The 14,270-nt window shown below is 35.0% G+C and overlaps 1 protein-coding gene across 5 annotated transcripts in view; it reads right to left on the reverse strand.

Moving 5' to 3' along the window:
• Positions 1-3,148: 3,148 nt before the first annotated feature.
• ETV1 (ETS variant transcription factor 1) overlaps positions 3,149-14,270 on the reverse strand; it is a 93,015-nt gene continuing 81,893 nt past the window's right edge. For all 5 annotated transcript variants that reach the window (XM_087427090.1, XM_014788213.2, XM_087427211.1 and 2 more), the window contains 2 exons: positions 11,035-11,136; positions 3,149-6,061 (listed from right to left, as the gene is read on the reverse strand). In XM_087427090.1, the coding sequence (XP_087283216.1) occupies positions 5,840-6,061; positions 11,035-11,136 (324 nt within the window). In that variant the 3' untranslated portion in view covers positions 3,149-5,839. The remainder of the gene's footprint in view (positions 6,062-11,034; positions 11,137-14,270) is intronic.

The following is a 14,270-nucleotide window of genomic DNA, read 5'->3' on the forward strand; positions in this document are numbered from 1 at the left end:
TGTTTCAAAAGCTTTCTGGGAAACCTATTACTTTCAGAAGTCATGTCTAATAGCATAAATCACGGGGGCAGTGTTTACAACTTTCTGAAGAGTTTAATCAGTACATCTGTCTCTTTTGGGATCATTAAGCTGTATCCTTCTCCAATGGAAAAAGACAAAGTGGTACTTCAATCATTTTGATTTCTAAATGCTTAAAGACTCAAAAAAAAAAATCATGGTTTGATGTTGCTGTTGTTTAAATAGTACTTGATTTTTCAGATTTTTCTATAAAGACTATTCAAAAATGGTTAAAGAAATGTTTTAAATAAGACTGTGTTTCAGCAAAATGTGATTCATTGTTACATACATTTTTAAGTCATTAGAAATTTAAATCAAGAAACTAGCTAGTCCAGGTTACACAGAAAGGTAGGGTTTATCAATTTGCCTGTGATCACACAACATCTTGACACAATGACATTTTTTTTTTTGTTTTTTTGTGTGAGGAAGATCAGCCCTGAGCTAACCTCTGCCAATCCCCCTTTTTTGCTGAGGAAGACCGGCTCTGGGCTAACCATCCGTGCCCATCTTCCTCTACTTTATATGGGACGCCACCACAGCATGGCTTGACAAGCGGTGCGTCGGTGCACGCCGCAACGGAGTGCGCACACTTAACCTCTGCGCCACCGGGCCAGCCAACACAATGACATTTAGGTTTTGCATTAGCCTCAGCTTCTCCTCAAAGCCAATCAGTGATGGAAGTAGTAACATTTGTCATGCATGCATGCTGGTTGGCACATGGGAGTCACTGAAATAATGTAGACAGTTCCTTTCCAAAATTTCTTCCTGATATAGTTGCTGAAGGGATTATGTGAAATAAGGTATTTAAAGTGATTAGAACATGGAACTAGAAAAAGATTTATCAGGTGTCCTGGGACCTAAGTTACCAGAAGGAGAATACTTGGGGAGTGACAGAAGGAGTGCAAAGACATTCCTCATGTCCCGTGCCTTGGTCATAAATTAAATGATTAAAATGATTCAGATGATTAGAAGCAAGTCAAAAATTTAGAACATTTATCAGTTTTAGATGTGCCACCTTCCAGAGTGATCACCATAGTCCAATATTTTCAGTTTCTGGGCTTTTATTTTAGATTTAAATTTTGAGCATATTTAATTTGCTATAGTCACATAAATTTCATAGCATGTTTTCTCAAACCATAAGTATAATTTCAATACATCCAAGTGAATTAAAAGTTTCGTCCCCAAAGAAACATAAATATTATTTTAGAATGGAAGTAAATAAGAATACTGGAGTCCATGTGCAAAAAAACTCACAAACCCTACCTTACATATGAATTCATAAACCATAGCTATTCTATATATGCTTTTAATTGAACATTCTAAAATCATCAATATTTCTATAAAGGCATCCACTACTCTAATCAAATTCTCTTCAATTATATTTTTCCATAAACCGTTTTTTTAATAAATAAATCTTTCTAAATGAGTCTCATGTTAAAAAAAAAAAAAAAAAAAAGAAAAGAAAATATAAAAAGAGTCAAGCCCTAAAAGTACTAGCTGAGTTCTGAGTAAATTGGGCCAAATTCTTCAGTATCATGTCCAACACTGATACCTTACGGAAACTTGGCTTTTATGCAATTCTTATTACAATTGCTCAATATGTCCATTTGCCTTCTTTAACTTCTATTATTTTTTTACCCAATTTCTATGATGTCGTTGTTGTTTTTAACGACTCTATTTTTCCCCTTCCTCATATCAAACTGCAACTGGAAAATAGCTTACTCATTTCTTATTTTTAAATTTTAGTTTTTCTCAAGATACCAAGTAAGAAACATTCAAACGGCCCTCTGTAATGTTTTGTCATTATAAGCTCTGAAAATGCTGCCTGATAGACAAAGTGCCTCATTTTAGAAACTCCTATGATCTGGCCAAAGGCTATAACTGTGGGTAATACATTTCTTTCCTTGTCATATAAAGATAAATTGACTCATATTTTAGAATTGTTTTTTTGAGTAACAGACATATTTTATACATTATTCTTACCTAATAAATAGTAATCGCTTGCAGATGTTAAGATCACATAGTAACAACTCGTACTAGCACCAAAAGAAATTTATTTAAAAAAATATAATCTGGTTTGGACAACACAATTAACTGTGCTACTACTCTGTAATTACCACACTTTATTTTTTCTCTCTTATTACATAATGTTTACATGAGAGGGAATTAAATAATCTCAAAGCTTAACGTGATTACCAAATGCTTTAGTGGAATAGATGAACTTTAATATAGAATGCTTTCAGTACCATTTATGCAGAGTCAAGTGAGACTATCTCAATGGCAAACAAAAATGTTCTTCAGTAATTTCTAATCCTAGCTCCATCAATAGAACTTTTTGTCCGTGGGTAAGTCGATCAGTATTTTCACTACAGTGTCTTCATCTGGATGGTAGGCTGAATAGCACACTCCACACCCACCCAGCCCCATATCCACGTCCTGATCCCGGGAACCTGTGAATGATACATTATCCGGCAAAAGGGACTTTGAAGATGTGATTAAGTTAACTTGAGATGAGGAGAATCCTGGGTTATCTGGGTGGACCTTAAATGGAATCACAAGTGTCATTATAATAGGTAGGCAGAGGGAGATTTGACTACAGTAGAGGAGAAAAGGATGTCACCACAGAAGCTGAGATTGGAGTGATGAAGCCAGGAACCAGAAGCCAGGAATGTCAGCAGCCTCTAAAAGTAGAAGCAGCTAGGACATGATTCTCCCTTGGAACCTCCAGAAGGAACAAGCCGTACAGACACCTTGATTTTAGCCCCTTTAAACTCATTTTGGACTTCTGATCTCCAGAACTGTAAGAGGATAATTTGTGTTGCTTTAAGCTATTAAATTTGTAGTAATTTGTTACAGCATCTATGGGAAACTAGTACAATCTGTAAAAAGAGGTTCAGTCAAATGACCGCCAAGATCCTTCCATGATTTGAGAAAAGTGCTCTGCATTGAAGCTTTGTGGATTTTTATTTTTAAGCATTTTTTATAGGAGTAACTTAAGAAAAATTATTTTTCATTAGTTATTTGGGCTGTAACATTCTTTGTTGTAATTAGTCTGTTGGGTGTTAGCATGTCATCATCAAGAGGCAGCAAACACTAGGGGAGATATTTATTTTAGTTTCTTTCACCAAGTTGAAGGAAAATGTTATATTATTAGTTATTAGATTTCTATGTTTGAGTAGCCAATTCAATTAGAAATTCAAAACACAAGAATCTTGCAGAAATCAGCTGCCAGATTTATTAATCTATCTGAAATTAAAAACACAACCAAACAAAAGTAGAATAAAAACAGAACTTTGGGAAAAAAAAACTTCAGATACATTTCCCAAGAGTTTATAATGCGATGTTTTGAACCCCTCTGTATTGGAAATATCCTTAATGTTGGCCAATTACTTACTTACTTCAGTGAGTCACTACCTTAAACAGCAAAATATATAGTTTGTCCTTAAATATTATATATAATTAATACTGGTTCTTCCTTTGATTCTTTATGATAACTTATAACCCAATTCTTCTCCACTGGCAAACTAAAACTAGGATTTTAAAAAGAAAAAGGAAAAAAATAAAAACAGGGAAAAAAAAAGAAAAAATCCTTAATACAATTTTCATTTAGATCATATTTTCAAGGCCCACTTTCAATTTCTCCTTCAATTTCTCCAAATATGTCAATTCTCTTTCCAATAAAACTTTAGCTGAATATTTTAAAATCTGCTTTTATTCCAAGGGCTGTAAATGGCCACATGAGCATAGTGGGGAAAAAAAAGTTCTGATTTTTAAGGCATATAGCCCATAATGGGCCTAATGATATATAATGTATATGCAGAACAATCATTGTAATCACAGGTTACATACATATGTTGAAGTTAGAATACATTTTTTGTAGGATTAAATGTGAATAGTATTGATTATGGCATGTGGCTTTCCCAATAAATGTTCAATTTAGAGACATGAGCTGTGATCTGTGTTGTGTTGGAAAATGGGTTGCCAGAAAATCGTTTTTCAACACTCTCTCCTGTGCTCTTCATGAAATGCTTTTATAGGTTTCTTTTGGCTTTGTGTTTAGGATTTTTTTTTTTAACAATTTGCTATAGACTCTTAAAAAAATGTTGTTCCTCTAGGATATTGATGGATTGAACAAAATTCATATTTCTTGCTGAAATCGTTTAGCAAGTTATTCAGAGACACTGCAACACCATTTACTTATGGTTTTTTCAAGGTGAGTGGAACAACATATCCTGCTTCCAATATTTTCTCCAAATGCAAAACAAAAACAAACAAAAACCTCTGAAACTTTAAATCTTTAAATCTTCTTTCAAACAATCCAATCACATTTACACGAGTGTCCAAAACAAGATGATGGATGATATCAGTGCCAGCACTATGTCATACAGCAACTTCCTCATTTTCTTTGACAGTTTGTAAATAATTTTCCATTTCACCAAAAGTTACAAAAGTTTCCACAGTTTCCCTTAGCAAGCTGAAGCTTACTCTTCATTTGTCAATGTGCATAAAAGCTGCTTATAGCATAGCATGGCATAAGCTATTTTTCAAGCAATAAATGGTTCGAGTCATCTATTTTGTCCTGAAATGCTATCTGTAGTTAACTGCATTGCTTATAAATGGTCATAGTAAATTCAGCAAGAAAGAGAATATTACAGAAAAGACAGCAGCAGAAGCATTAGCATTATCTAATATTTATATATGTTATCAACATAACACAGCAGTAAAAGGTTTAAATGCATATCAATGGGTACCATGTCTAAAAATTACTATAGTACCTATTTAGTGTATTGGATATTTTTCTTAAGGAGTGCTTGCTGTATGTAGGACAGCATAATACGTGATTTAGTACAGTTAATTCTTATTGATTAAATAATGTTTTTGTGTACTGAAGGAAGTAAAAAGAGACAGATATTTTTTGCTTCATTGTGATCCCAGAATTAACATTTAAATGAAGATCTCAAAGGACCATGACATATCATTATTTAACTGAAATGGGCCTCAAAATATTTAAACGACAGCATGATTTGTATCTAAACAGCAAGGTGGCACCAGATACATGTAATGCTACTGGCCTGTGACTCAGTTTGGAGCCAGAGTCCAAATTGTGCCCCTCATTTACAGTCATGGTGATTACTGAACTTCAGAGAGAATTACCCATTTTATGGTTATCCTCTGTGAGTTATATATAAAGCAAAACAAAACAAAAAACAGCAAATGCAATCTCTAAATACCTTTTTACAAGAGGTGCAAAAACAGTCATTTCTAACAATTAAACTGCCATTTACAGTAGATTTTTTTTTTGTACACCTTGCAGAGACTCAGAAATGATAGGGAAAAATGCCCAAGGCAAATAGTCTCCAAGTGGATATTTACACAATGTGAATTAACTGTACCATAGACACCCAGAGAAAAGGAACATTTTCTTATGTTGTTATGAAAATCAAATCAACACGATATAGCTTCATCATACTTAAAACCTGTAGGACCCCATCCCAAGCCTAAGTAAAAAGTAATCCCCAAATCCCCCCACCCATTTACCCATTATCTTCCTGTTACACAGAATAGATGTTTAGATTACTCCCACCCACCCTCAAATAAAGTGCACAGTCCATGGCAGACCATAGAATAATGCAACAGGAAAAGCCCCCTTTTTGTGTATTATTATTTAAAAATAAAATACAAACAACAAAAATCAAACAAAGATCGAAGAGAATTCAGGGATTCTCTGCATCTTGCAAAAAGAGGAGAAGCGCGAGGAGGCCCTGCTTGACTGTCCCTCATGTTAATACACATAGCCTTCATTGTAGGGGTGCGGGTTGCAGCAGCCCCCTTCTGGCATGTAGGCCATGCTCTCGTCAAAGTGAGACAGAGGCACCGTGTCCTCCTCGTTGATGTGACGTTCCATGTCTGTCTTCAGCAGTGGACGCTGATTATCTGGAAAGGCCATGGAGAAGAGTGCTTCTGGATCGCACACGAATTTGTAGACATATCTCTCTCCAGCCACCTGATGAAAACATGGAAGAGAAAAACCCATCCTTATGTATGGCGCCGGATGTTAACTAGACTTATTGTGGTGATCACTTCACAACATATACAAATATCGAATCATTATGTTGTACACCTGAACCTAATATAATGGTATATGTCAATTATTCCTCAACAACAAAAAAATCATCTTTACCATCCCTAGGTGGCGAAGGTCAGGGAAAGCAAAGAACAAAAGTGTGGTTTAATACACCAGAAAGGATGGATAACAAAAGAAAAAGCAACCAAGTATTAGCAGATATACATAAAAGAAAAACAAAATCCTTACTTTGTAGAATAAACCATGGTTCAACAGAGGGAAATGCAAAATGTTGACTTTGAATAATAATTACACTTATTCCAGACATTGCTAACAAGCTTAGCAGTTTGCTTGTTTTAATATGTATTATTATGTGGGGGGAAAGAAAATCGATTTCCTGCAGGCATCTCACACTTAAACTTTGTTTTCTCTGTTTTAAAAGGTAATATTTGTAAAATAACTGAACCTTTAAGGTCTAGTGTCTTCCTCTTAATACTACATTTCTGAAATGGTAGAAAAACTGAACTTCCAAACCTTAAAAGAAACATGTGTTGTGTTTCTAATAAGACTACATTGCTGATTCACTGATTCACAAGGTGAACTGGATTTTTTTTTTTTCTTTTGCAGTGTGTATTCTCATCTAAAAAAAAAGATACATAGCCTTATTTAAATGAAAGATGGATCAAGAGGACAGCATTATCCTGGGTACAGCACTTTTAAAAATGAAGGCAGGATGCAGTAGACAAGTTAAGGATGTGTGTAAAGAGTCCATGGAAGTAGAGGTGTGAAAAAGTGAAAGGAATTTAAAATACACAACGCATAGGGAGGAAATGAGAAAAAGAAATGTGACAGCTGCCTGAAATAAAAGGGCAGTAGCATAATTTATAGGGAATCACATGTCCCAAAACTTAAATTCTGAAGAGTAATGCTTCTTTAGGAAATTATACACAATTGAGTAAAACAAAAATGCGTCCCCCCACCGCCACCGCTCGCCATTAACAGACAACGCTGAGGTTCTCAAAACCCCGGGGGAAGTGAGTGTGTGAATACAATTCTTTGTATTAACTTTGACTGTAACTTTTTGTGTGTATGTAGAGTTCAGAAATTTTAGGAAGGTGAAAATTACTCAGAAACTTAGGTTCCTGGGTATCAAAAGGCACAGCTAGTTGCTTTGTGATGTGGGAGGATGGTGAGTTCATGGTTTCTAAACTATGTGTCACGTTTGGGAAAAAAGGAACAACTGCCAAAAAGCATTGCGGTTCTGGACTCAGATTTAGAATATTTTTTGCCCTGGATTTTGTACCCTGTAAGAGGAACCGATTAGAGAATACAAACAATCAGAAAATTCTTAGGTTTGAAAACAGTCAATACTTAGTTCTTATGAATTGGACATGTTTCTTAGACTGTCCTCAGTTCCCCTTCTTTGTGCAATGGAGACAGAAATGGCTCCTTGGGAAGCCTGTTATAGATTGAGATGGGAGTCTCTAGTACAGTGCATGGCAAAAAGAGGAGCCTGGCATAAATTTATTTACTTTAGTTCTTTATAAAAAGGAAATTATGTTCATAAAGGTGAAATGGTGAAATTACCATAAAAATAAAAACAGTCAATGTCATAAACAAAGCTAAGATACTAAATCCCAGTTTTTCTTTGTTCAAAGTATTTTGAGAAAAAAATAAAATAAATGTACTGCATACCTTGGAGCTTTTAATAACCTGCTTTGTTTTGTTTGGGGCTGCAGAGAAAGAGCTTTTTGCTTTAGGCTATTGGAGATTTTTTTGTCCAACTTATTGCTATTGGTTATAATTAGAAATGATCTGATAAATCACTGTGGGGAATTAAAACGTATAACATACAATCAAGATTACAAAATCTCTTAAGGATTCTGCCTTGACTCACTGCTTCCTTCTATTTTTCTTTTGAATAAACATTTTTAGGGCTACTACTACATTTTTTGAAATATGTTAAATGCCACAGAGTTTAGAACAAGGGCTGATAACCAACCAAGGGAAATAATGTCTTCCATTATTAGTAACACAATTACTATATAGAACATGCTGTACATTAAGTATACTCAAATCGAAATGCTGAGATAGATAAAACATGAATTTTTAAGGAGACATGAATCAGAATTAAACAAGGATGTATCTTTTGAATTATGCTTTGAAAGACTAGATATTTAAATTATGAGTTAACTTTTAAAATTTCAAGGGTAATACAAAAGTACTGGAGGAAAAGGAAAAATTACAGATTAAGCCAAAAGAAATAATGACCTATCATCATATCATCCAGAAATAATCACTGTTAAAATATTTGTATATATTTTCTAGGCATTTCTAAATTTTGAAATAGAAGTACACATATGTACTGTCTATAAGGTATAATAAACATTACTCCACTGTTTCTTACTTCTTTCATAAATACTGAAATAATCAGGTTTCTTTTACATGTTTAGATCTACTTGGTTATTTTTATTTTCTTTTCTAATCTTTCCATTTAATTTTCTTTTGCATACACCACATATACATAGTTTTAAGTTTATAAACAAGTGTGGTCATATAAACATTTTCCTATACATGTCGAAATATATTAATTCTACATCATAGTTGTTTTAAAGAGGACTGCGTAATTTTCTTCTGAATGACTATACCAGAATTTACTTAAACATTAGAATGGTACATATGTTAAAAGGTAATGATGAGAAGGCAAAACATTCTAGAAAGAGGGAACAATATGAATGAAGCAATGAGGGAGTCACTGGTGTGTCAAAGAGTAGCAAGTTGAATTACTCGACACGTGAGGAAGAAGAGTAAATATGTTAAGGCTGTAAAAAGCCTTGACTGTTGTGCTAGTTACAAGTAGACTTCAATTTTTGCGTGTTTCACCATTAAATGACCTACCCTTTCTTCCATTACACAGCAACACCCCAAAAGGTCTGTCATATACAGCATTTTGCTATCCTACAGCAGCTGATAAAGAAATAGCTGCAAATAGTTTCCTTTGGCAATTACAGCCTAATAGGAGAAAATGTGGGAAACAACAATATTTTTATCTGTATTTCAACATTTATGCCATTATTTGATTATTTGATAGCATCCTGTCTTATTAATTTATTAAAATAAGAGGTAAACAAATGGGATGTGATAATTCGATAAATAAAGAGGAACATGGAAGTGGTGATACTAGTAATAAGAAGCATAAGTTTGAACACCTTTGTGAATATTTAAGACCATGCCTGACATCTGGAGATACCCTGTCAAACACTGTGTCTAAAAGCTGAGGTGTGATTAGAGATCTCACAACATTTTTTAGCAGTCTGTGAATGCTCATTTTAATAAGGGATGTAGTGGTCAAGACACACAAGCCAAATATGCCTTGGCTTACACTGGCTTCAGGATATGAGATGCATTCAGAGTCCCCACTTGTTGAAGATTTTTATTTTGCCAGGTACAATGCATGTGTCTCAAGTCCATTATTTCATTTAATAATCACAATGACTTTAAGAGGTAAGAATACCACCATTTAGTAGGAGAAGAATCTGTTCAAAAAGGTAATTCAATGAGAAGCCAGCATGCAAACCTAAATCATGACTGCATTTTCTTTTACTGTTGTGCAAGACCGCCCCGGGGCAGGGGGCTAGGGGTACCGCTGAGCACCTACTGTGCCAGCCCACTGGATGTGCCAGAATTAGGAAGATGCTGATGAAAATGAAAGGAATGGAATATATTTGAAAGGACTTGGCTGCAAATGGGAGTGGTAGATGAGAGAGAGGGAGGAATTACAAATGACCCCAGGCTTGAGATAGAGAAGACAGGAGGAGCAGGTAATAAACCATTATACATTTTGAAGGTGGGATTAAGGGAAATAGGAAGCAATTGAGAATCTAATTCAGGCTATCTTCTAAAGATCTTGAAAGTTCTAACTTCTGAGCTGGCAAACTCCAGAGCATTGATTCCTTTGGTCTAGGAAACTCAATGATGCTGTTCCCCTCTGTTCTAGTAAGTTTCATGTAACAACTGGTAGTTTTTCTTGGCATAACTATAGTGACATAAAAATATGCAGTAATCTGTAACATATATCTATGTTCAAGTCCCCCTAAATGAACAAAGGATGCATAATAAAACTGTAATGTTCACAAAGGATAGATTGTAAACTTAGTTCACAGTCAAGACAATTAGATTGAATACACATGCAAGGCTGAGGATGCAATAATAACAAACACACAAATGTTTTATCTTTATTCATTTATTCATTACCTTCCTCAAAATATTTGTATTTTGTGCTAAGTGAAATTCATTTGTTTTATCTCGCTCTTTTTTTTAAAAGCTACTTCCAAATATTAAGGGAAGCTCATTTGAAATAAAATATATTTACCTTCATTCTACCAACAAAATAAAATCAAATACTTATTTTTAATAAGTGGTTTAGGATGTTAAGCTGTCAGGTAATGAAACCAGGCGAGAAAAAAATGTTTTTCAGAATGAGAAAAAGAAATGTTCTGAATGTTTCAAGAATCAGAACAAGAAAAAAAAAGTAAGAATTCAGTTAGTAGTGGAAGCTATAAGCAAAAGCACTTCAAAACTATATAATTGTGGAGAATGTCGCAGAATATCAACAACTTCTAGGGATATATACATGCATATTAGTACTGAAACAATCTTTTTTTACCAAACACAGCAAAGTAGGGACTTCCAGAAAGTTGACTGCTTTGTATATGATAGTATTACACATTTGTCTATAACGCCTATGAATTTATAAATAGAAAGGCTTGTAATACCAAAACCAAGAGCTAAGCGTATGTTAAAGTGAGTGAAAACTTTGCTTCAGCAATGCAATGATATGTGGCTTTCAATGTATGACATGCAGATTAATCTGCAACATTTCAATGAATTTTAATGCTGTATTAGCTGCTCACCTTTTGCATGATTCCTTTCTCATAATAATAGCGGAGCGAACGGCTAAGTTTATCATAGTTCATAGCTGGCCTGTTTTTCTGAATGCCCCAACGCCGGGCCACCTGCCACCGAAACAGAATTACATTGTAGTAAGTAATAACTTATCAACATATTTCATAAAAATTAGTTAATTAATTAATTACTTCCTAATCCTCCAAAACATATCCGAATCAAAGACATAAGTAAAAGAGGCCAAAGCTATCATGATCTGAATTTCCTACGACCTGGTTTACTTTTTAAACTAGGCATCCAATGATCATTTTGAAAGATCACAATACAATTCTTTGTCACTATTATTTTGGATACAAAATTAAGTGGATATCAGGGAATGTGTTTACAATGGGAATGCACAGGCTGCAATTCACCAACATGAGGCAAGTTTCCCACTCTGAGATACGTTGTCTGTTTTTTCCTTCTTAGTTTTTCAGATAAAAACTATAGGTCAAGAGCAGCTTAGTGATCTCTTTGTAAAAGTGTTTTCTGAGGTTATGATAAACCAAAGAAAAAGGATATCCTCCTTGATACTAAATAAAAGAGTGAACAAGTGGTATAGTGTGTGTAGCAAAAGAAACAGTGCACAAATTAATAATCTGAACTGCAAATAATTTTTATTGCCTGAAGCAGCATCAGAATAAAATTGTAGCCAATACTAAACTGGGGAATTAAGCATTCATTTAGAGAACAGTAATTGGATGCTAAAAATAAGGAGGAAGTGGAAAAGGTCACCATGTGCTTGAGTCCACAAACAAAAATATGTAAAGCAGAATGTCCACTTTGTTGTTTAGTGAAAAATCTCAGAGCTTTTTGTAATGTGGCTTTGGAGGAACAATTTATCTGGCAGAGAAAGAGTTCTTCAAGAGCTTTAAGAAACCTCCTTCCTCAACGTATATGTATCCCCCACCTCACCAGCACCCGGGGCTAGCTGAAGTGTTATACAGAAGAGTGTCGCCTGCTTGTGTCACCCTAGCTCAAGTCACGTTCTCATTAATTTCCACTTTTTATTAGTCTGAGCAGAAACTGCAGCTGGCATGCATACCTAGGCAACCCCAAGAGAGCATTATCTAATAGGGTTAGTGTTTTCCTTCGCGTCCACGAAATTCCAAGTTGTTGCTATGTCACATATACTAAAATAGAATGCTTTTCAGAGAGATCACTCTGTCTCTCTCCACTTTATTAGTAATAACCTTTCTCCGGGGTTTGTTTTTTTCTTTTAAAAATACTGATCCTTGCTATTTTCTCTCTCGCTAATTTGTATTTCCTGAATGAAGATACAATGTAATTTAGTCACATGCATCAGTATACTTTTTTAAAAGCAGATGTGATGTAATAGGGACATGACTATATATTCAAGCAGACAGTCACAGTGGCAGGTACAACTTAATTTTCCAAAGATAAACTTCATTTTAATGTATGTTTTGAGCAATCATGAAATGGGAGGGTGGCAATAAGAAACGAAGTAATACCTTCTAAATAAAACATCTTTTAAAAACCTGACAATGGATATCACAAACCTGGTGGGGCCGTTAAATAAATTATTAATATCTCCTTAAAATTCAACAATAATTTCTGAATGCTTTTTCATTTATAAATGGTTCTTTGCTAGAAACTCTCCAGGATGCACCTAGAAAGTAAAATATGTGCAACAAACTTGAAGACTACACAGTGGAAGACTTTAGGAAGAGAAAGGTGATTTTTTTTAATACCCTAAGCAGAGTTTGACTTTTAGGATGCTAGTTAGTTCTCAGCATTGTGGTATTAGTAGACATTTTAAAACAATAAAATTTATTCTTTGAGCTGTTTCAATGTCACATTCGTCATAAAGTTGAGGGAAATGGGACATACCAATATGCCTATGAAATGCAGACAAGTTATGCAAGATGAGTAAGTTCTAGAAATCTGCTGTACAACCCTGCCTATAGTTAACAACAGTGTATTGTACACTTAAAAATTTGATAAAAGGGTAGATCCCATGTTAAGTGTTCTTACCACAATAAAAAAAAAGAATGAAACAAAATTAACAGATACCTTAAATAATTTCCACCTACCAACTAAGAAAGTCCATTCAGCCCTCACATATGACCCTCAATCACAACTATATCCAGCACCACTAAAAGCCAAGGCACCATTTTCAATATGGAGTGGGTGTGATGTTGGCAATACTTCCAGTGACCTCCTTTTAATACCTCTTCAAATGAAAACTTTGGCTGTTAGTGAGGAGAGTGAAAAGATGATGGCACTATAGCATTCACCCGTATTGTCAAATGAAATAAAGAGGAAAATGTAATAGTTCAAGTATTATTCAATTTATTTTTAAAAATCATATTTGAATATGCAACAGTAGATCTGGAAACCACAATCAGGGCCTGCTTCTCAGACTTCTTGGTAACTCTTCCAGCTCAGCAAGTTTGAATATCATCAGAAGACTTCTACTCTGAGTCCTATAGATGCTTTACTATGTTAACAATTGTTTCCTGGAACAATTCCCTAGGATCCATGATTAATCCAAAAATAACATCTCATTATCTCAAATATCTCAAAAAGAGAGATGTTAAATATTATATGCTTGCTAAAGTTACCCAAACACACTGAGCAGATAATCAGCACAAGACTGCAGTCTCACTCAATATTATTTTATTTATTTATTTTTTTGTGAGGAAGATCAGCCCTGAGCTAACATCCATGCTAATCCTCCTCTTTTTGCTGAGGAACACCGGCTCTGAGCTAACATCTATTGCCAATCTTCCTCCTTTTTTTTTCCCCAAAGCCCCAGTAGATAGTTGTATGTCATAGGTGCACATCCTTCTAGTTGCTGTATGTGGGACGCGGCCTCAGCATGGCCAGAGAAGCGGTGCGTCAGTGCGTGCCTGGGATCCGAACCCGGGCCGCCAGTAGCAGAGTGTGCACACTTAACCGCTAAGCCACGGGGCCAGCCCCACACTCAATATTATTTTAAACTGCAAGATGAAATATAAAGAAATGGAACACATGAGTAATTCCAATAAGGATGGCTTCAGAGCCACCTTTTATGAGCCGTGCTGACATAGATCCCCAAAGATCTGCTGTGTAGAAGAAGAAAGAGGGTGAGCGTGGGCCACAGAGGCTAAAAAAATTGCACAAACACTTTCCAAAGAAGAAATTTAAACATAAACAGCACAGTCGTTGCCTGATGGAAGCAACCGCAACACTGAGCAATGCA

The sequence above is a fragment of the Ceratotherium simum genome, chromosome 1 (assembly GCF_057802395.1).
Source record: "Ceratotherium simum simum isolate JZ-2026a chromosome 1, ASM5780239v1, whole genome shotgun sequence".
NCBI classification, from domain to species: domain Eukaryota; kingdom Metazoa; phylum Chordata; class Mammalia; order Perissodactyla; family Rhinocerotidae; genus Ceratotherium; species Ceratotherium simum.